We start from the raw sequence: 23,720 nt of genomic DNA, 5'->3' as shown, positions 1-23,720 counted from the left end.
TTTTTTTAAACTGCCTTCTGTTAAAATTTCTCTAGATTTTAGGTCTCTTAGAAAGTTTTAATTAATGATTAAATGTATGTGTATAAGTAACACCTTATGCTGTCTAAGGGCAGAGTCTATGTCTATTCTTATTTAGGTACTTATCATTTTTTTCTAATGCAAAGTGCTATGTATATTTAAGAAATTGTGTGGACTCTTAAATAAATGTTAACTCACATGAGCAATTTACTAGTCCTTAAGATTTCACTTAAATTGAGTCTTCAGTTAAATAGTAGGTTAATGAGTTCAAATATAACTTGCTAAAAATAGTGTTTTATTAAGGAACAAGAAGAAACTTTAGATGTGGTCTATTCTTTTTTTTTAAACAGTGGCAAAATGCCTATAATATTTTACATCAAATTTGTGGGGGTAAACTTTTTTTAATGTGTCAGAACAAAAACAGAACTCAGATCTTAACATTAAACGCAAATACACTGTAAGCTAAACATGCTGTATCATGTAGAACAAAATGCTCAGAGAATTCTATTCTTCATAAGGTAAATGAGTAACTAAATTGGTTTTCTGAACATTAACCAGTCTCTCAGAAGATCATACTTTGGACAAAGTGGAAGGATACAGAGTGACTACAACATCTTAATGGCATTATGTTTGGTCACAGGGATAAAAAAACATATGAACAGTAACATTTAAGCTTATGATAGTTTTACCTTAGTTTTTTCATCCACAACTCTGAGTCCATCTGCCGATACCCACAGGACTGCCTTAACAGCTTTCTTTCCAGTCTTTTAAGAGAAACCAAAAAAGAAGAGGGTGGGGGGAGAGACACACACATATATAATATTAAAAAAAAAAGGTCATATTCCATAGAAAACACTGACTTCTGCCTTCCATAAGTCACAAGTACAGATGGAGTCCAAGGTTCAGGAGGGGTGCCCAAAGCCAGATACTCAAATCAAACTGCAGAAACATTCAAGAAAAAACAAGCCAAAGCCATTATTTTAGAAACACAAAGCAAAACAATAAGGTAAAATTAAGTAAAGGGTAAGGAGGATAAATGGAATAAAAACCAAGATATCACATTCCGTAAAGGGCAAAGAATAAGTAGATTCTTCACCCATTTCAAAACTCAACCACGAAAACCAAGAGTTAGATAAATATTAAATACATAAGGAGTTACACCACAAGTAGCTTCTACAAGTGTATTCAGAGTAGAAAGTAATAGGTAAGTCTAAATTGAGATGCTGACCATTCTACTATACTTTGACCCCAATGTGTATGGCTGTGCCCTTGGTCACCTGAAATTTTCATATTAAAAACCCAAGAAATCTTCATGATTCCTTTAGCAATCTTTAAAAAGCATTACTTATTCTCCCAGGATTAACACAGAACTGCTTTAGTTTTTAATTTGACATTAAATGCAGACAGACATTTTGGGGACATAGGAGGATTAAAAAACCTGGAAAAATATTGTCATTATAACATAAATTCCTTTTGCTGGCTGAGAAAAGGCTTTGGCACAAGTCACATGAGAACAAGCTGATGAATGATTTCTCCTGTGATGGAATGAAAATGGGACAGGGGAGTTTCTAATAGCAATTTAGCAGCTTCCTTTCTTTTTACTTGCTCCAAGGATACAAACAAAATAAAAGCAAAGTGAAGGCTCAGAATAGGTATCAAAACATCATAAGAAAGTATAGATCAAAAGAAATCTGGTACTACTCTGGGAGGGACAAAGGAGGATAAAGAAATGCCTACCATTCTCCACTTTACATGTCCAAGCCCAGCACTCCTCAATAAAGCACGGCCTTATTAAAGTGAAATGTGTAATCCACTCTGGCTCCAACTCCACCATCACCTCAAATCTGATGAGAGCCTATTACATACCAGGCAATAGAAATACTTGAGTTCACAGTCCACTAAAAGGCGACACTCAGGTAAAAAATAAATAATACAGTAGCAAGTGCTACAGCTTCCCTGGTGGCTCAGACAGTAGAAAATCTGTCTGCAATGCAGAAGACCTGGGCTCAGTCCCTGGGTTGGAAAGATGCCCTCGAGAAGGGAATGGCTACCCACTCCGGTATTCTTACCTGGGAAATCCCAAGGACAAAGGAGCCTAGCGGGCTACAGTCCATGAGGCCACAAAGAGTCAGACACGACTGAGTGATTAATGCCTTCAAGTGCTATAGTAGAGCTGAAAACAGTTTGTAACAATGTCGGAAACAAGGCACAGTCAAATCTATTTGTGGAATTAGGGGAAGGCTTTTTAAAACTGAAGAGTGAATTGGGCACTACAATAATTTTTCTAGATGCCCCAGGTAGGAATAGGAATGCAGGGGAAGTAATAGAGGTAGTAGACATCCCAGGCAGAAGAAACAGCAGTACAGGATATGGAAGCAAACAACAGAGCAAATCTGGGCCCTATAAATACTTCAGTGCAGCCTCAAAGTGGGGAGGCACAGTAGGATATAAAGAGCAGGAAAGACCTAGACATGGAGGACTGTGTATGCCTGCTAAAGAATTCTATCTTAATTCTATGAGCAATTAAGAGCTTCTAAAAGAATTTTGAACATGATTAAACAGATTTGCATTTTTTAAATATCACTTTGGAAGCACTGTAGAGGAGCTGGAAAGAGACTGATAGGAGGTAGAAATACCACAACAAGATTCCAGGTGAGAGAAAATGAGGGTTGAGCTCTCTTGAGTGAGATACAGGGCTGGAGATGAGAAGTCTGAAATGGTGAATATAAGAGAAATGTTGAAGACCCCTCTCTGTTCCTGGCTTGGGGAACTGGGTGGAGAGGGTACCACAAACTAAGAAAACAGAAGAGATGCAGAAGCAAGTTTGAGAGGGGGAGACTAGAATTCCAGTTTTAGACAAGCAATGTTTGAGATGTGTGTGCAACATCCAGGCAATTGGATATACAGATCTAAATTCAGTAGAGAACTCTTAAGATAGAATTTTAGTTTTGGGAAACATCAATCGTGGGAGTAATATGAGGGCCAAGGACAGGAGAGAATATCAATAATTAAGGAATTGGGAGACAAGTAATGAAATATCAGAAAAGGAATAGTGAGGAGAATGTAGAGAGATTAGCATCACTGAAACCAATGGAGAGGAGTTTCAAGAAGTAATTTGTGGTCCAAAATGTCAAATGTTGTAAAATGACCAAGTAAGGAAAGATGTGAAACGTGTCCATTGGATGCAGTGATGAGTAAGGCACCACAGACTGACAGCGGTTGAGGTGGCTGGTTATTTTTATTTTTAGATTGGCTAGGTTATGGTTGCCCAGTTGTTTGATCAAACACTAGCCTACATGTTGCTATAGAGGTCTTTTGCAGATGTGATTAACATTTACAATCAACTAACTTTAGGTAAGGATTTCCCAGGTGGCTCAGTGGTTAAGGTTTGACCCCTTGGTCAGGAAGATCCCTTGGAGAAGGAAATGGAAATCGACTCCAGTACTATTGCCTGGAAAATCCCATGGACAGAGGAGCCTGGTAGGCTACATACAGTCTACGGGGTCGCAAAGAGTCAGACATGACTGAGCAACTTCACTTTCCCTTTCCCTAGTGACTGAAGAGCAGCAGCAACTTTAGGTAAAGGAGATAACCCTACCCTTGATAATATGGGTGGGCCTCATCCAGCCAGTTGAAGGCCTTAAGGGTAAAACTGAGGTTTCCCTGAGAAGAAATTCTGCCTGAATTTCCAGCCTATTGGTCTGTGTGTGTATACACATAGAGAGAAAGACAGAGAGAGGAGGGAGGGAGACAGAGAAACAGACTGTGGTTCAGTTTCTCTGAAGGATCTAAAAAAGTGGAAGTCAGACTAGAATGGGTTGAGAAGTAAATGAAAGGCAAGAAGAGTCTACATATATTAAATACTTTCTTTAAAAAAGCTTTCCTACAAAAAAGAGCTGTACTGCAACAGAGGACAGGCAGAGGATCAAGGGAGGTCCTTTAAAAATTGTGGTAAACTAACGTGCTATACTAGAAATAGAATGGATTTTGGAGTAAGACAGATACAAGTCTGAATTCAATGCCACTATTCATAAGCCAAGGAAGTTACAGAGTCCTCTGAGTTTCTACTTCCTCATCTGTAAAGGATCTGTGGGGTTGGTAAAAGGACCAGAGTTATATAAAGCACCTGGAATTTAAAGAGGGCAATAAACAATTAGTGTTCATTTATTGTTACATTAATAAACTTAAAAATTTCTCCCAACAACAAAGCTTCTTGAAAGAGTAAGACACACTTTCACCACCACCAACAACAGATAATGCTTATTTGCTGAATGACAAAAGCCTGTGGAAAGATGGAGACTAAAGCCCCAAAAGAGTAATGTAGAGAACAAAGACGTCAAGGAGGTGAAATAGGATGAAGCCAGAATGCAAATTTTAGATGGGAAGGGAAATGTCCCTTCCTTGAAACAGAGGGATGGAGTGAAGCCGAGTAGAAATGAAGACAGATTAGTAAAGGAGTGAGTGACAAGTTGAGGAAGTTTACTTCAAAGAGCCACAAATTTATCTGATCAGGAGATGAGATGATCTACTTTGCTAGGGAGAAAAAGGTAGGCAGATTTAAGAGCGTAAAGACTTAAACAGCAGTATTGGGGCAGTATAGTACAACGACTGCACAAACTCTGGAACCAGGCTGTTGTCTGAGTGTGAATTCTGGTTCTGCCATTTATTAGTATGATCAAAGGCAAATTACTTGACCTCTCTATGCTTCCGATTCCACTTCTGCATAACAATGTTAATAATGTCACATACCTCATGGGATTATGATGAGGATTCAATAAACAAACAGACATACCCATCAACAACTATAACTGCCCATATTTAACCAATGCTTAGGTAGTATTAGAATAGCAAGGAGAGATAAGAAAGCCTTCCTCAGCGATCAAGGCAAAGAAATAGAGGAAAACAACAGAATGGGAAAGACTAGAGATCTCTTCAAGAAAATTAGAGATACGAAGAGAACATTTCATGCAAAGATGGGCTCGATAAAGGTCAGAAATGGTATGGACCTAACAGAAGCAGAAGATATTAAGAAGAGATGGCAAGAATACACAGAAGAACTGTACAAAAAAGATCTTCACGACCAAGATAATCACAATGGTGTGATCACTCACCTAGAGCCAGACATCCTGGAATGTGAAGTCTAGTGGGCCTTAGAAAGCATCACTATGAACAAAGCTAGGGGAGGTGACAGAATTCCAGTGGAGCTATTTCAAATCCTGAAAGATGATGCTGTGAAAGTGCTGCACTCAATATGCCAGCAAATTTGGAAAACTCAGCAGTGGCCACAGGACTGGAAAAGGACAGTTTTCATTCCAATCCCAAAGAAAGGCAATGCCAAAGAATGTTCAAACTACCGCACAATTGCACTCATCTCACACGCTAGTAAAGTAATGCTCAAAATTCTCCAAGCCAGGCTTCAGCAATACGTGAACCGTGAACTTCCAGATGTTCAAGCTGGTTTTAGAAAAGGAAGAGGAACCAGAGATCAAGCCAACATCCACTGGATCATGGAAAAAGCAAGAGAGTTCCAGAAAAACATCTATTTCTGATTGATTGACTATGCCAAAGCCTTTGACTGTGTGGATCACAATAAACTGTGGAAAATTTTTCAAGAGATGGGAATACCAGACCACCTGACCTGCCTCTTGAGAAACCTGTATGCAGGTCAGGAAGTAACAGTTAGAACTGGACATGGAAGAACAGACTGGTTCCAAATAGGAAAAGGAGTACGTCAAGGCTGAATACTGCCACCCTGCTTATTAACTTATATGCAGAGTACATGAGAAACGCTGGGCTGCAGGAAGCACAAGCTAGAATCAAGATTGCTGGGAGAAATATCAATAACCTCAGATATGCAGATGACACCACCCTTATGGCAGAAAGTGAAGAGGAACTAAAAAGCCTCTTGATGAAAGTGAAAGAGGAGAGTGAAAAAGTTGGCTTAAGGCTCAACATTGAGAAAACGAAGATCATGGCATCTGGTCCCATCACTTCATGGGAAATAGATGGGGAAACAGTGGAAACAGTGTCAGACTTTACTTTTGGGGGCTCCAAAATCACTGCAGATGGTGACTGCAGCCATGAAATTAAAAGATGCTTACTCCTGGGAAGGAAAGTTATGACCAACCTAGACAGCATATTCAAAAGCAGAGACATTACTTTGCCAACAAAGGTCCATCTAGTCAAGGCTATGGTTTTTCCCGTAGTCATGTATGGATGTGAGAGTTGGACTGTGAAGAAAGCTGAGCACCGAAGAATTGATGCTTTTGAACTGTGGTGTTGGAGAAGACTCTTGAGAGTCCCTTGGACTGCAAGGAGATCCAACCAGTCCATTCTAATGGAGATCAGTCCTGGGTGTTCACTGGAAGGACTGATACTGAGGCTGAAACTCCAATACTTTGGCTACCTCATGAGAAGAGTTGACTCACTGGAGAAGACCCTGATGGTGGGAGGGATTGGGGGCAGGAGGAGAAGGGGACGACAGAGGATGAGATGGCTGGATGGCATCACCGACTCGATGGACATGAGTTTGAGTGAACTCCGGGAGTTGGTGATGGACAGGGAGGCCTGGCGTGCTGCGATTCATGGGGTCGCAGAGAGTCGGACATGACTGAGCGACTGAACTGAACTGGGTAGTATTTACTATTTTGCTGGAAGGTAAGCTCCATGAAGGTTTTTCTTCATACTTATTGTTCACTGCTGTATCTTTAGAGCTTAGAACAATGCATGGTACAGAGCAGGAGTTTAAGAAATATTTGTTGAAGGGATAAATTTGCTAAATATCTGCTATAGGAAAGAGGAGACAGTTAAATCAGTGATATATAAGGCTGCCAAATGGTACTGAGAATCCTGTGTAAGAAATCTGAATCTTCAATTTTATCAATATGTTCATTGTGTAACAGTAGCCTACAGTGTGCAGCATCTGATGCAAGAGACAGAACTACTTCAAGGTTGGGAGACTGAAGGTGGGAAAACTAAAAGATCATTTTAGAACGGGACTGCTCCCTATTTAGTCTCCTTATCACACACAAGGAAATATTTTCTTGGCCCAATTAGACTTCTATGAAAATATCTCTGCTTTTTGAGGTGTCTTTAATCTTTACGGTGTTGTACTAAATGCATCAGTGAAGCACTGTATTTGTCATATTTCATAGTTTCTGACTACTCTAAACAGGGGATGAAAACAGATAATATGAATTTTTCCATTTGTTCATATATCTAAGTGCCAGTTCTTGGATTCCAGTACAGTTTGCCACATTATGATTACTTCAATAAGGGATTGAGATATAACACTCAAAGACACACCTGCAGCTGAAATTAAGTCCAAACTTCCTCTCACAAACTCTATAGTAGCAGTGCTTCTAAACTATCCATCAACTTTTTAGAGTTTTTCATTCTGGTAACATAAACTAAGATTCCTAATCACTTTTTAGAAAATGATGAAAGTCACAGAGAGAAGATTAAAGTTTTCCTTTTGTTTGCCCTGAAACTGTCTACTTAAGCAAATTACCTTAGAAGATAAGGTTAAAGTTAGCTAACCACAGGACTGAAAAAAGAGATAACCCAGAATAAGTACGAAATGTAGAATACGCATACATCTTAGTTACATACACAACCCGTAAAAAGACTATATAATACTTCAGACACTAGTAAAAATGTGATAGGGGTAATGTATATATGACAATTAAGAATTATTTTATCACCATGGTTCCAGTGCTTTCTATTTTAATGATAATTTCAAGGTAATAGGTAGAATTCACACTGACTAGTGTCAGTGCATAAAAAAATACAATTTTATAGAAAAGAGAAACCTGTTTATTATTCAAGCAGAGAAAATGGGTCTAATATGAACAGAACTTCAGTAACTGAGAATTTAAATTGGTGAAATCTAAGAAGGATCAGGCTATCCTATGAGTGAAAAATGTCAAATTAAGTATAATTTTCAAGTAACCACTCAACTCTCTAAATATCCAATTCAGAATTTTAAAACTAACATTTCCCTTAAACACCTTTTTTTACGGGTAGATACAAACCAGTACAGAAATTAAGCAGACTCTGACATTGGAGAAAAGGACAGCAGAAAATCAATTGATTACAAATTACTAAGTCAGGAAACTTGAACTTGCAAGTAAGAGAAATGTATAAGTAATCTTAACATGAAATCACTAGTGAAGAAACACAAACTGGTTGCAAAAATGATATGGAAATAGTAACTAAATAAGCTCAGTACACTGTAAGATCATTTTCTCCTAAATATCAAAGCTACTCATAATAAAAAGCAATGAAATAACTAATTACAATAAAGAACTGCCATCTACCTACTTATGTCCAGCTGCCTGTTGTTTTTTTTAAGTCAATACCACTTCAGAAAGTTTTTTTCAAGGATGGAGATCATAAGTTGGTAGGGTTCTCAGGATGTTGACAGGTTCTTACAGTCACTCTTTTGTTATACATATTGTTGTTATTTGGGGAAATACTTCAGATTTCCAGTTGGAAAATTAAGTTTCTAAACTGTTTAAATCACAGATTAGGAAACTTTCTATGAAGGACCAGATACCAAATAACTATGGCTTTGCAGGCCATATAGTCTGTGTCATCTACTCAAGTCTGCCTTGCTGCACAAAAGCAGCCAGACAATATGTAAACAAATGGACATGGATTTATAACAATACAACTTTATAAAAGGGTTTTGGAAGGACAATTCATTATATTGAAATATTAGATCTGTTTGGAATTGCCCCTGAATTCTTTTTCTTTTCTATTTTTTAAAACAAATGTCCTTATATCCCACTAGTTTATTATAGTACAATATATAATATTATATATATAAATTATTACATTAACTGAGACCTGAACTCAGGTGCAGTCCAACTCTAAAGTTCTGTGATTCCCAAGGCCAACACTGAGATAAGAACATGCAATTAATCAACATAAATAGAAGTAATATTGGGGGCAAAACAATTGTGCTGAGAATACGATAAGAGCAAAAGGTGTTCTAATGTAAGCCAAAGCAAAGGAATGCTATAAAGACACACAGAAGCGTAATTTGGCTTAGCTATGAAATGTTAAGAAGCAACAGCAGCAAACAAGGCCAATTTGGGCAGGAAGATTAGAGCAAGTCACTCTTTCTGAGCAACAGTGATATGCCATTCTACTGTGCAGAGCTCTTTTCTGCTACACACCAAAGAGGTCTTCAAGGGTACCCAGTATGTAAAGAATCTCTGGTCAGTCTTTCTGCCACACCTACACACAGAGATAACCCAGTCATTATGGTGTAATAACATATTAGCAGGCAACCATGGCACAGAGTGCCTTGTAATGAATGAACAAGACAACTTCTTTTTAAAAAAAAATCTGAGAAGGGCCTTCAAATCTATTAGATGACATTTAATTTCTGAACAGACTGTGTAATGAACAAATTTTGTCTTAAAATTCCAAGATACAGTATGTATCTTCAAAAGAAAGAGCAGTAAAGAAAAACACAACTTTCTATAGAATTTGAGACTGGTACTATCTCCAATGGCTGCTTTATTAAAAATACAGTAACTTTTATCTTGCACTTTCTTAAGTGAGAAGGGCCTTTAAAGGCTTTCAGGAAAAAATAAGGATAATAGCATGTCATGAACCAAACAACAAAACTGAGATTTTTTGAGGCAGTTGAGCTCTTCCAGTATGCCAAATCACTTTTTAAAGGGGAAGAAGGAACCTAGAACAGAAATTATTCTAATATTAAGTTCATATTTCAAACGTATATAATAGAAAAAGTGGAAATTCCACAGGGACCTAAAATTCAACCTGTCTGAAACCAAATTCATTACACCTCTTCTCACAGTGAAAGACCCCTCACCACCGTGGTCATCTTTACCATAAACTTAGGTCTTACCTCCTGTCTCCTTTCGTATATACCTAGGGTGAATGAATGATCTCCTCACCCCAGTGGCTGTTAATGCTGCTCCTTCTATGCCTTTCTCCTCTTAGTGTAACTGGAACTCATAGTCTTAAGTCTCAACCTTAAGTATCATCCCCTCTCAGAAGCCTTGAACACAATCTCTTGCATTCATTCTCCCTCTCTGCTCCAACAGTACTTGTTATTGTTACACAATTTGCTAACTTTTTTTTAAACCTGTCTGGTTTTACTACAGGGTGAACTTGAAAGCGGTGCATCTGACATTCACTCACTCAGACACGTTGGAGTAGCCATCATGGACCACATACTATTCTAGGCATTAAAGACTCAGCCAGGAACAAAACAGGTCTGTCCACAGAAAGCTTATGTTTTAGTGAGGAAGAACTAAAAACCAAATTAGTAAAATGCATGAGTTTGAGTAAGCTCCAGGAGTTGGTGATGGACAGGGAAGGCTGGTGTGCTGTAGTCCATGGGGTCACAAAGAATTGACACGACTGAGCGACTGAACTGAACTGATGCTACGACAGATGGTGATAACTTCTATCAGAGGAAAATAAAACTAGGAAGGGGAACAGTGAGTGTTTATATATAGAAGAAGGTGGTATTTGAAATTTAAAATAAGGTTCTCTCAGTGACTGCCTCAGTGAAAATGGGGCTTTTAAGCAAAGAATGGGAAGAGATGAGAAAGTGAGCCACACACATATCTGGATGATGAGTGTTCCAGATTAGAGGTTATGGCAAGTGCAAAGGTCCTGAAGTGGAAGCATACCTGGTATACTCAAGGAAGAGCAGGGAGGCTAGTATGGCTGAAACAGAGGAAGCAAGAATAGGAGAAGATAGGAAAAGGGACAGAGGGAATTCATGTACAATGGCCCACTAGGCCCAGAAGACTTTGGTTTTTACTCTGGGTAGGTCAGAAAGCTACTGGAGGACCAACTGCCATAGGGAAACAATCAGATCTGTCTTAAAAAGATCACTCAGACTGATATCTTGAGAACAGATAACAGAGGAATAATGATGAAAGCAGATTGAGTAGAACATTAATGCAATGACTCAGGTAAGCAGAGGAGCTGGCATGGACCAGGGTAGTGGTGGAGGTAGTCAGACAGGAACTGCTGACAGGATGATATAAGGTAAAAGCGGAAGAAGTCAAGATCAGATCCAGGATTTGTGGCTTAAGCAGAGGGACTGGGATGGGAAAGACTAGGGAAGAGCAGTCCGGGGAAGAGTTTAGAATTTGGTTTGTGACACATTAATATGAAATGCCTTAGGGTGAAATGTTTGATGCTAATGATACTGACACTTGTTCATATAGCAAGCTATTCTGTACACTTTGCTTGTATTTACTAATTTAATCTTCAGAACAATCACATGAAGTTGGAATTAGTATCCCTCCCACCCCTTTTTTTTTGGTAATAGATGGGGAAGCTGAGGTACAAAATGGTTAAAAACATCTCCCAAGGTCACAAAACTAATAAGCAGCTGAGCCAGGATTAAATACACACATGGACATCACCAGATGGTCAACACCGAAATCAGATTGATTATGTTCTTCGCAGCCAAAGATGGAGAAGCTCTATAGTCAGCAAAAACAAGACCAGGAGCTGACTGTGGCTCAGATAATGAACTCCTTATTGCCAAATTCAAACTTAAATTGAAGTAAGTAGGGAAAACCACCAGACCATTCAGGTATGACCTAAATCAAATCCCTTATGATTATACAGTGGAAGTAAGAAATAGATTTAAGGGACTAGATCTGATAGATAGAGTGCCTGATGAACAATGGACGGAGGTTCGTGACATTGTACAGGAGACAGGGATCAAGACCATCCCCATGGAAAAGAAATGCAAAAAAGCAAAATGGCTGTCTGAGGAGGCCTTACAAATAGCTATGAAAAGAAGAGAAGCAAAAAGCAAAGGAGAAAAGGAAAGATATACGCATCTGAATGCAGAGTTCCAAAGAACAGCAAGGAGAGATAAGAAAGCCTTCCTCAGCGATCAAGGCAAAGAAATAGAGGAAAACAACAGAATGGGAAAGACTAGAGATCTCTTCAAGAAAATTAGAGATACCAAGGGAACATTTCATGCAAAGATGGGCTCGATAAAGGTCAGAAATGGTATGGACCTAACAGAAGCAGAAGATATTAAGAAGAGATGGCAAGAATACACAGAAGAACTGTACAAAAAAGATCTTCACGACCAAGATAATCACAATGGTGTGATCACTCACCTAGAGCCAGACATCCTGGAATGTGAAGTCAAGTGGGCCTTAGAAAGCATCACTATGAACAAAGCTAGGGGAGGTGACAGAATTCCAGTTGAGCTATTCCAAATCCTGAAAGATGATGCTGTGAAAGTGCTGCACTCAATATGCCAGCAAATTTGGAAAACTCAGCAGTGGCCACAGGACTGGAAAAGGACAGTTTTCATTCCAATCCCAAAGAAAGGCAATGCCAAAGAATGTTCAAACTACCGCACAATTGCACTCATCTCACACGCTAGTAAAGTAATGCTCAAAATTCTCCAAGCCAGGCTTCAGCAATACGTGAACCGTGAACTTCCAGATGTTCAAGCTGGTTTTAGAAAAGGAAGAGGAACCAGAGATCAATTGCCAACATCTGCTGGGTCATCAAAAAAGCAAGAGAGTTCCAGAAAAGCATCTGTTTCTGCTTTACTGACTATGCCAAAGCCTTTGACTGTGTGGATCACAATAAGCTGTGGAAAATTTTTCAAGAGATGGGAATACCAGACCACCTGACCTGCCTCTTGAGAAACCTATAGGCAGGTCAGGAAGCAACAGTTAGAACTGGACATGGAAGAACAGACTGGTTCCAAATAGGAAAAGGAGTACGTCAAGGCTGAATACTGCCACCGTGCTTATTTAACTTATATGCAGAGTACATGAGAAACGCTGGGCTGGAGGAAGCACAAGCTAGAATCAAGATTGCTGGGAGAAATATCAATAACCTCAGATATGCAGATGACACCACCCTTATGGCAGAAAGTGAAGAGGAACTAAAAAGCCTCTTGATGAAAGTGAAAGAGGAGAGTGAAAAAGTTGGCTTAAAGCACAACATTGAGAAAACGAAGATCATGGTATCTGGTCCCATCACTTCATGGAAAATAGATGGGTAAACAGTGTCAGACTTTATTTTGGGGGGCTCCAAAATCACTGCAGATGGTGACTGCAACCATGAAATTAAAAGATGCTTACTCCTGGGAAGGAAAGTTATGACCAACCTAGACAGCATATTCAAAAGCAGAGACATTACTTTGCCAACGAAGGTCCATCTAGTCAAGGCTAAGGTTTTTCCAGTGGTCACGTATGGATGTGAGAGTTGGACTGTGAAGAAAGCTGAGCACCGAAGAATTGATGCTTTTGAACTGTGGTGTTGGAGAAGACTCTTTAGAGTCCCTTGGACTGCAAGGAGATCCAACCAGTCCATTCGGAAGGAGATCAGCCCTGGGTTTTCACTGGAAGGACTGATGCTAAAGCTGCAACTCCAATACTTTGGCCACCTCATGCGAAGAGTTGACTCACTGGAAAAGACTGATGGTGGGAGGGATTGGGGGCAGGAGAAGGGGATGACAGAGGATGAGATGGCTGGATGGCATCACCGACTCAATGGACATGAGTTTGAGTGAACTCCGGGAGTTGGTGATGGACAGGGAGGCCTGGCGTGCTGCAGTTCATGGGGTCGCAAAGAGTCAGACACAACTGAGCGACTGAACTGAATTGAATCCAGATCTCCAGTCTGTCCTTGACCCCTATGCTATACTGTTTCTAAGATGGAAATACCACTCTGGAATTTATGGGAGATGTCTGGAGATAGAAACTTCAAAATCATCAGCATAGAGATGGTATTTAAATCCGTGACACTGGATGAGATCATCAAGGGACAAGCATAGGTAGAGTCCACAGACTGAGAAGTAGGCAGCAATATAAGGGAAAATGAAGACAGTATGACCCCTTAACTCCAAACAAATAGTGTTTCAAGGAGTGGGAGGGATGGGCTAAGTCAAATGCTGTTGATAGGTTGAGTAAATAGAACCACTGGAATAATAATACAGATGACCTGACAAGTGGTGAGGGTAAAAGTCTGATAGAGTGTTCAAGAGAGTAAAGCAGAGCAGAAACTGAAGGCACCAAGAAGAAACCTCCGTTTAAAAAGAAGGTTTATTTTCATGCTAATGGACAATCCACTAGAGAAAGAAAAACTCATTATGGAGGATGAGGGATAGCAATACTGAAGAGCTGGAATAAGAATTTTGTGGAGGAGCTGGCCTCAGCTAGGAACACAGACAGCTTATCCCTTGAATAGGAGGGAAAATAGAATATATGTGCACAGATGCATGTAGGTGAGAAGATGTGGTATTGTGTCTGAGAGTTCTCTTCCAGCTGATTCTATCTGTTCAGTGAGGTAGGAAGCAAGGTCATCAACTGAAAGAGAGAACAGAGTAAGAAATTCTGGAGATTTAAGGAAAAGGAAAGCATAGCCAAATAGTCATCTGAAAGTGAGAATAAACTGGACTAAATAAATGGAGACCATCTTGCTCATCGTTGATCTGGGTAGCCTAGTATAGTTCCTAGTATGTTTTAGACACTAACTGTGACTTTGGGCTTGAGAACCACTGACTCCTTATGAATACAAATTAAAAAAAAACAACTTCAAAGGTTAATGAGTTGGTTTTTTTTTTTCAGTCTAGAAAAGATCAGTGGCCAGGCCATTTGACATATTAGTTGATCACGTTACAGGAAATACTGAAACCAAGAATCAATGGAAATATTCTAATGACTCCTGGGATTGTCTTTTTATTTTTGCTTCTTTAGAAATTTGTTATATTGCACTTCAAAAACAAATCGTAAAAGGTGCATTTAATATGATATGAGAGAGGGTAAATTTTATAGAAGAAAGGGCATGGGAATTTAAAAAGCAGAAAGGAAGAAAAGGAAAGAGGCAGTAGATACTCCCTCACTTGTAGAGGAAAGGACCCAGAGTAGTCTAAGTACAATCTGCCATTAAGGAAAAAACATAGGAAATCTAAATAGAATGTAGATGTGAGCACACTGACTTAACGTGGTCATGAATACCATTTAAATGTTTTACTCTTGAGAATTAGTTGCAACCAATATAACCATGCGCTACTTTTCAACTATGTATTCTCTAAAACATAACCATTTCTAATGATGCCATTTAACAATTGTAATAGCATAAAAACTTGAAAAAATATATATCTGGCAGTACATTAACAATATCTGTTATAAGAGATATTACAATATTTTTGGTGATTTTTATACAGTTAGAAGTGGTTAACCCCCTCCCCCAAATTAAATAATAGCCTAGGGAGGAGTTCACAAACTCACATCCCCACAGGGTTAAAAGCAGGTAACAAAATGAGTGAATCAGACGGTGAGGACAACAGGGAGCTACAGGGATGTGGCAACAGGCAACCAAAGGGCATAACAGCTACTCAGCTCCGCATACAAAGTTAGCTGTTTTGCCAGATCTGCCATTCCTAAAATAGATACAATAGTTTCAATCTGAAAGCTTTCAATGTTTGAAATACTGGCAACTAATTTAAATTTATGAACTGTGTGCAGGCCATACAATGTACATTTGTGGGAAGCATTCACGCCCTTGAGCAGTCTAGTGTCCCCTGCATCTGACATTTTTCCATTCACTGTATTGAAAGCCTCTTGAGGAAAACAGACCAACACTGGGCAGAAGGCATGCGGCACTACGTTTCAGAAAACCTTCGTTTCAGGGTAGGCACTACCATTTACTACTAGCTGGGCAACCTCTTTGAGCTTGTTTATTCATTTGTAAAATGTAGTTTCATCAACTATCATGTCTAATTCACTAAACTGTTTTGAGTAGCAAGTTAGAAAGTAGGTCAAAACACATCACTAAGTATAAAGCTCTCTATAAATACAAGTAGATGGCTGTGAGATACTAGAAAATATACACTGGTATTTGCCCCTGGTTCCTGGCACAGAGTTCCTGAAATCCTTGAAATTCCCCATGCAACAAGAACACAAAGAGCATCTCTTGTCCTGACATTTGTTCTCTGATCCCATCCCTGACACAAGGCTCTTAAAACCCTTGTAAATTCCTAAGTGCTAAGAACACTAGGAGCATCTTTTGTGCAATGATACAATCCTGGGTGGGCTCCTGGTAAGAACTTGTCACCAGAACCACCAAGTCATGATGAGAAGCTTAGGATTTTCAGTCTTATTCCTCCATCCTCTAAAAAGGAAGAGGAGATGGAACTGGAATTAATAATCTATCATGTCTACACGAGGAAGCCACCACAAAATCCTAATAATACAAGGTTCCGAGAGCTTCCAGGTTGGCAAACACATGCACATGAGAAGGTGACATACTCCGATTTCACAGGGACACAAGCTCTTGCCCTTGGGTCACTCCCAGGCTTTGCCGTACGTATGTCTCCATCTGGCTCTTCGTCGGTATCCTTTACCACGTCCTTTAATAAACTGGTAAATTTAACTGTTTCCTTGAGTTCTGTGAGCTGTTCTAGCAAATTAATGAAACCTGAGGAGGAGGTCATGGGAACCTCCAATTTGTAGTCAGAGACAGAAGTTACTACAAGTAACCTGGGGACCGACTACCTGTAATTGGCATCTGAAGTAGGTGGGACCAGTCTTATGAGACTGAATCCTTAAATCTGTGCGGTCTGACACTATCTCCAAGTAGACAGGGTTAGAACTGAGTTAAACTGTAGTGTCTCAGCTGGTGTCAAGGATAATTGCTTGGTGTAGGGGAAAAAAAATCTCTATACATTCGGTGACTAAAAGTAAAGTGTTTTGTGTCAGCAGTAAAGAGATACACAGGACAAAGACTAACAGGAGGCAGATTGAACTGAGTTTTTCTAATACGATGGCTTTAAAAAGAGACCTAACAGGGTGGCCTAAAAACACTTTATATCTTTATGTTCAGTGAGTTCCTCGTAAAATGGTAATACAGATTTATTTAGCTCATGAGTTTCCTCAAATACATTAAAATTTAAGATCCTTTTCAAATGTTAAGGGCCATGTAATTGCTTGCTAATATTAATAAAACATTTGCCAAGTACAGCCAAATACACTAGGAGCTGTATATAGTACTTTCTAAAAAGTTGAGAATATTCTTGGCTTTCTTAAAATAATGAGCAATTTAATGTAGCTAAGTTTAGAAAAAGATATTTCAGAGTCTTAGGTTTTTTTTCCCCGTTTTAAGATGTATGTAATCTTACAATGGGTTAATAACACAGACCTGTAAGACACCCAGGTTTATCTGTTACTCATTAATAAAGCTTCTGAAAGTACTGCTTCCATTAGATGGAGGAACAGGGAGGTCAGGCCCCTGACAGGAACAGGGCAGAGTATTCAGGTCCAGGACAACTAAGGGAAAAGCAGCAGCAGTTCTCCTCATCATCAGGAGAACTAATAATTCATCAGGGCTAATAATTCTTTCACCCATCTGCTGCTGCTAAGTCGCTTCAGTCGTGTCCGACTCTATGCAACCCCACAGATGGCAGCCCACCAGGCTCCCCCGTCCCTGGGATTCTCCAGGCAAGAACACTGGAGTGGGTTGCCATTTCCTTCTCCAATGCGTGAAAGTGAAAAGTGAAAGTGAAGTTGCTCAGTTGCGTCCAACTCTTAGTGAGCCCATGGACTGCAGCCCACCAGGCTCCTCCGTCCATGGGATTTCCCAGGCAAGGGTACTGGAGTGGGGTGCCATTGCCTTCTCCGTTCACGCATCTACTGTTATGCAAATATGTTTGGTGGAAACTCTTGATAACTGTTTGACCATTAAAACATACATAACATGAAGGCTAAGAAAGTATCAAAATTTATGAGGAGTTGCACTAGATAAAAACTCCCTAACATACTGTTCTATGAGATTCTTCATTTTTAGCTTTCATCAAAACACAAATGACTAAGCAAACTCAACAAACCAAATCCCTTTCACCAGACAACTTGTAGATTAGTGTTGAAAGTGAGTTAAATGATGGCAACTTGAAAAGTATAAAAGGCTCCAAATTCAAGAAAAGTTTTCATTTACACGTAAATTTCTGGAAAGATTATGGGTGATGCTTCCCCCCCACCTTGGCTTCCAAACTCTTTGAATGAGTTAACTGTAATTAAAAAAAAAAAATTGTGTGTAAGAATGAACTGCCTGGGAAAAATAAAAAAGAATGAACTGCCTGGCCATAAAAATAATTCTCCCCACAATAACGTAAGAATTCTGCATTGTATCTCTATGAGATGGAGAGGATCACTAAACTTATCTTAGTAACTATTTCATGACATATGAACTCGAATCATTATTGTGTACACCTTAAACATATATTGCTGTATGTCGATTATATCTCAATAAAACTGAAAAATAAAAAGAATTCTAAGGGTCAGTTTGACAGGAAACAACAAAATTCGGTAAAGCAGTTATCCTTCAATTAAAAAATAAGTAAAATTTTTAAAAAAGAAAAAAAGAATTCTAAGGGTCATATTTGTTCACATTATGGGACAGATTAGTATCTTTTAAGAAAATCTCACTAGTATGATTTAAACATCTCTAGATAAATAAAATGTTATTTGAACCACTGGAAAAGATTCTTTAAAGATTTAATAATAAAGTAAATTGACCAGAGACAAAAATGCAAAATTAAATTGCTACCTTTAAAGAAGAAAGGTAGAAAATAAAATGAGTTTTAGGATGCTCTTTATTTACTAACATCTTTATAAGGTTAAATCTCTTAAACTTTGCTTGTAAATAATCTGGAAATAGAGTGATTGTAGAGCAAAGTGATTTAACAATATAGACTCTGAAATCAGATTATCTGGGTTCAAATCTAGACTCTACCACTTATTGTATATGTGAATTCAGGCAGGTCATTTAACCCTCTGTAAACTTCAGTTTTCTCACTGTAAGACAGGAGAAAATAATAATTTCAGGGTTACTGTAAGGATTAAGTGAGATAATTCATAGTTTTCTTTCTCATACCATATTAAATTTGCAATGTAGCAAAATGCAGTAAAAATAGCTAAGAAGCATGGTGTGACCCAGTTCAGTGACATTAAATGCACAATGACCTCATTATACACAGCAATGAATATTGTCACCTGGGAACTGATTCTCACGTGATAGCTATTTTTGTCCTTTAATATGATGCTATAACCTTCTAAAAAAACACACTTTAACATATTTTTTTATAAACCACATTAATATTTTCTACATCCTAGCATTCATACAGAGAAAGCAATGGCACCCCACTCCAGTACTCTTGCCTGGAAAATCCTATGGACGGAGGAGCCTGGTAGGCTGCAGTCCATGGGGTCACTAAGAGTCGGACATGACTGAGCGACTTCACTTTCACTTTTCACTTTCATGCATTGGAGAAGGAAATGGCAACCCACTCCAGTGTTCTTGCCTGGAGAATCCCAGGGACAGGGGAGCCCAGTAGGCTGCCGTCTATGGGGTCGCACAGAGTCGGACATGACTGAAACAACTTAGCAGCAGCAGCATTCATAGATAAGACTGCTTTACCAAAGTAGATACATTAAAAACTGATCACTTAGAAAATACTTAATATTATATTTTAATTGGGTTCATGTGAAATTGCTTTGAGAAATTATATTTGGAAAAGAAAAAATGCTCCACCAAAAAATTCGCTTAACAATCAGGATGCCTATTTATAAGTGTCCAAGTGTCTACAGGATTAATTCTTTCTAGTTATAGATCCCACAGTCTATGGACCTGTTAATGTGACTCACATTCTATGGACCTGTTAATCTGATTCAGGCTCAAAATACCTACTAAAAGTTTTACTGTGACATGTGTGGATACACTACATGACTTTGTATTTCAGACTGACAGCAGGTACTGAATAAACCAGTCAATCTAAAATCCTTCAAAATTGTTTACTTTAGTATAATGGTAGCTTAAACCAGAAGTGAAGTGGAAGTGTTGCTCAGTTGCATCCAACTTTTGGTGACCTCATGGAGCATGCCGGGCTCCTCTGTCCATGGAATTCTCCAGGCAAGAATACTGGAGTGGTTAGCCATTCCCTTCTCCAGGGATCTGCCTGACCCAGGGATCTAACCCAGGTCTCCTGCACTGGAGGCAGATTCTTTACCATCTGAGCCACCAGGGAAGCCCAACTTAAACCAGAACATGTGGAGGGGATAAAAAGAGTTACAACTAAAATACTTAACTGAGAAGGAAATGGAAACTAATCATTTTAAAAAACTGGCCTTCTTAGGGACTTCCTTGGCAGGCCAGCAGTTAAGACTCCAAGCTACCACTGTAGGGGGCACAGGTTTGATCCCTGGTCAGGGAGCTAAGTGTGGCATGCCATGTGGTGTGGCCAAAAAGAAAAAAAAAAAATTCTTTAAAGTAACAAAACCACCCAGTGAAAAATTAACTGTGATGGGATTTTTATATTTTATATCACATAAACACATAAACTTTTAGTAATGTACACTGAGTTATAAAAATGACAGTAGTTTTTTTATACTGTCTCAGTCTGAATTATTTTGTGGCACTTACTCAAAACTAAACAATACAGGTTCGATGCAGGATACAGGATGCTTGGGGCTGGTGCACTGGGATGACCCAGAGGGACGGTATGGGGAAGGAGGTGGGATGGGGGTTCAGGATGGGGAACACGTGTACACCCATGGCGGATTCATGTTTGATATATGGCAAAACCAATACAATATTGTAAAGTAATTAGCCTCCAATTAAAATAAATAAATTTAAATTAAAAAAAAACTAAACAATAAGCTTAGACACAAAAATGTTAGAAATGTATTTATCTATTTTTGTATTGTCACCCTACACATTATAAGGAAATCTGAACACTGAACAATCATTCTTTAAAAAGCACCTACATGGGACTTCCCCCGCAGCCCAGTGGTTAAGCCTCTATGTTTCCACTGCAGAGGGCCCAGGTTCAATCCCTGCCCAGGGAATGAATTTCCCACATACTGCTGGGTGCAGCCAAAAAGAAAAAAATTGAAAAAATATTAAAAAAAAAAACTAAAAACTAAAAAGCACCTACATAAAGAATATTACACATATGACATACATTTGATAGACTACTAATTAAGATAGTTTTTCTTAAGTTACCATCCCAGGTTAAAAACCACAGGATTCCCAAAGATAAGTTCACATACTTTACTTACTTCACCTGAAATTTAACTTAAATTGAAAAAAAGTAATAGCAATAAATGTAAAATTTAGGATACATTTAATTTTCACTTGAATTTAGTATTTCTTCCTACTTTTCTGTCAATATTGAGCACTAAGTAAAGCCTACTTGTTCAAAAATATTCTATTATGAACAATTTTGCTAAATCAAATTATTTAAACACCTAGTTTTGAGGAAGCAATTCTTTTTTAACCTACTTGATTTATTTATTGGACTTTCCTAGGAATTATCAGATTTAGTATCAACAAACACACAGGTATATCAATAGACAGCAGCTTCCAGATTCATTAATTTCCATATTCCATCAAATCAATTCCTGTATTATAAAGAAACCAAAGCTGTACTTCTTTCTAAAAAATACATTAATGCTATACTAGGGGTGTAACTCCTTATAAAGCAAGGCACAAATGTGGCATCAAACTTACTTTTCCAAAGAAGCCTTTGAAGAACTTCCTTTCCTGGAGGAACAGGGGGACAAGTCGAGCGCTATTATTGTATGGGCTTAATGTCCCAGGGTTTCACAGCAATAAGCACACACAGAGGGTAGGTGAAGGGCAAAGTAGGAGAAGGGGAGGAAGTGAGAATTTTAAAGAGTTATCCATACCAGGAGTGACAGGGAAAAATGAAGGGTGCATGAAAATGCAGGGAAACATACTGTACGGCCTAAGAATCCACAGAAAGAGAAGATATCAGAACCTGTATTCATGCAGAGCAACTAGTTACTTTAGCATTCTCTTTTGATGTTTAAAACAGATTATTCAAATTTGGCAGCAGAGAAAAAGATTATGACATACTGATTTGGTGAGATTTGCATTAAAACTTTCATAATAGTAAGTGGTAAATATATTGGTAGATATACATTTTTCAATTTAAAATCAGTGGTTGAATATGTGGAAGTCACCAATTAAAAAACCAGTCCACACTCAAATGATCACACAGTAACATTAAAAAATGCTACACTTAAATTATAAGTGTGCAGCGAGGATCCTTGTTAAGACTTTCTTTTTGAGTTAAAGATGTCACTTAGAGAATTCTTACTAATACATTAGGACTGATTTATATGTATGTATGTGCTGATCAATTCCACAGCAATCATAGGGAATTAACAGATATTTTCGATTTCAAACACGGAATAAATCATCTATAAAGAACACAAGGCCAATGCTTTCATTGGAGTTGAGAAAATGAATATATTTGAGAACCAAACCACATCTGTGAGCCACAGCTGAAATCTGAGGAATATGGTTGTATTTTCTTTTAAAATTCTATTTTAGAATAAAGTAATTTGCAGTGACAGTTATAAGTATATGTAGGTAAAAAAGAGACAAGTGTCTGTGATCCCAGCACAATTTTTTAAGCATATACAAATTTTGAAAACTGGCCACCATGTAAAGTCTGAAAAATTTATGCAAAGTAGATGAGTTCTAGTTCACCCAAGCTAGCTTAATGTTAACATTTCTTAGTTTTGGCTGAACTATACTTTAAGCCTTTGCCTTTTATAAACTGTTATTAACAGTGAACAAATGCCTAGAAAAAGACAACTATACAGAAATTTGACTCTCTTAGATGATTTATCTAAGAGGATGGTATGGCTAGATAGCATCACCAACTCAATGGACATGAATCTGAGCAAACTCGGGAGATCGTGGAAGACAGAGGTGCCTAACTGAACAACAGATAATTTATAAATTCATTCAATATTCTCAAACACTAAATAGTTTGTTTTTTCTCTAGGTTTTGAAAAACACAAACAGCATCAAATATTTCCACAAAATGTTTTCAATTTAAGCTAGAAATATAATAAGGAAAGTGAGTAGTTACATAGTAAGACTAAGCTTATTTCTGCTGCCAAGTTTGGGGACTCTAGCTTTGTTAGACTTTTAGGTAACCACCAGCTTTTAAAAGGTGCAGGCCATGTTAAAAGATTCACCATTCTTTAAGGACAGGAAGGTACCAGAAGAAGATTCATTAATATTTAATTTAGCTCCCAGAAAAGCTCCTGTTAAACATGGAGTTTGCCTTCTTTTTATAAAAGACCTCAGATGTTAATGAAAAAAGATGACGTGCAAAATGCATCAAGACAGTTATTAGATTAGAGAATAAAACTAATTTAAAAAACAATTATGATTCTTTTACCTGCTAAAACAAGAACATATATTAAAACAAATATATCAAATAGTGAATAAAAAACCACCATATTAGAAACTGGTAGTGTAATGAAACTAGTCTAAAACCAAGACAGAGTGCGAAAGACATTTACAGAGACAATGGGAAGAAAAGACATTTTAAAAGGTCCTCTTGCACCAGTATCAAGCAAGATAACCAAAGGCCCCAAATGCTTTTTATAAAATCGGTACTCCTCACTCTGCAACCATGTCATCAAGGCACTGAAAATGGGCAACAGTCGTTTCTGTCATTTATCTTATACAACCTATACCCCTAAGTGGCTAAGTAAATTATGCCACAAAGTAAATGAATTGAAAACACTGTACCTAACTTTATGAATATAATGTAAAAAAAAAATTAAACATATCTACGCTCTGAGAAGTATTTGTTTAATTATAGTATCTTTTCCTTTGAG

At 38.2% G+C, this 23,720-nt stretch overlaps 1 protein-coding gene across 11 annotated transcripts in view; it reads right to left on the bottom strand.

The window, feature by feature from the left end:
- Positions 1 to 23,720, bottom strand: part of NUMB (NUMB endocytic adaptor protein) — a 162,419-nt gene that overhangs the window by 14,012 nt on the left and 124,687 nt on the right. For 7 of the 11 annotated variants that reach the window (XM_025295244.2, XM_006055215.4, XM_045162034.1 and 4 more), the window contains 2 exons: positions 21,565 to 21,597; positions 708 to 782 (listed from right to left, as the gene is read on the bottom strand). In XM_025295244.2, coding sequence (XP_025151029.1) covers positions 708 to 782; positions 21,565 to 21,597 — 108 coding nt within the window. Of the gene's footprint in view, positions 1 to 707; positions 783 to 1,755; positions 2,044 to 21,564; positions 21,598 to 23,720 lie in introns of those variants that run through there. The other 4 variants (XM_045162032.1, XM_045162035.1, XM_045162033.1 and 1 more) reach the window with 2 other exon arrangements.

This window comes from Bubalus bubalis, chromosome 11 (assembly GCF_019923935.1).
Source record: "Bubalus bubalis isolate 160015118507 breed Murrah chromosome 11, NDDB_SH_1, whole genome shotgun sequence".
Lineage (NCBI taxonomy): Eukaryota > Metazoa > Chordata > Mammalia > Artiodactyla > Bovidae > Bubalus > Bubalus bubalis.
The sequence above is the reverse complement of the archived record's forward strand: the minus strand, read 5'-3'. Positions and strand labels throughout refer to the sequence as shown.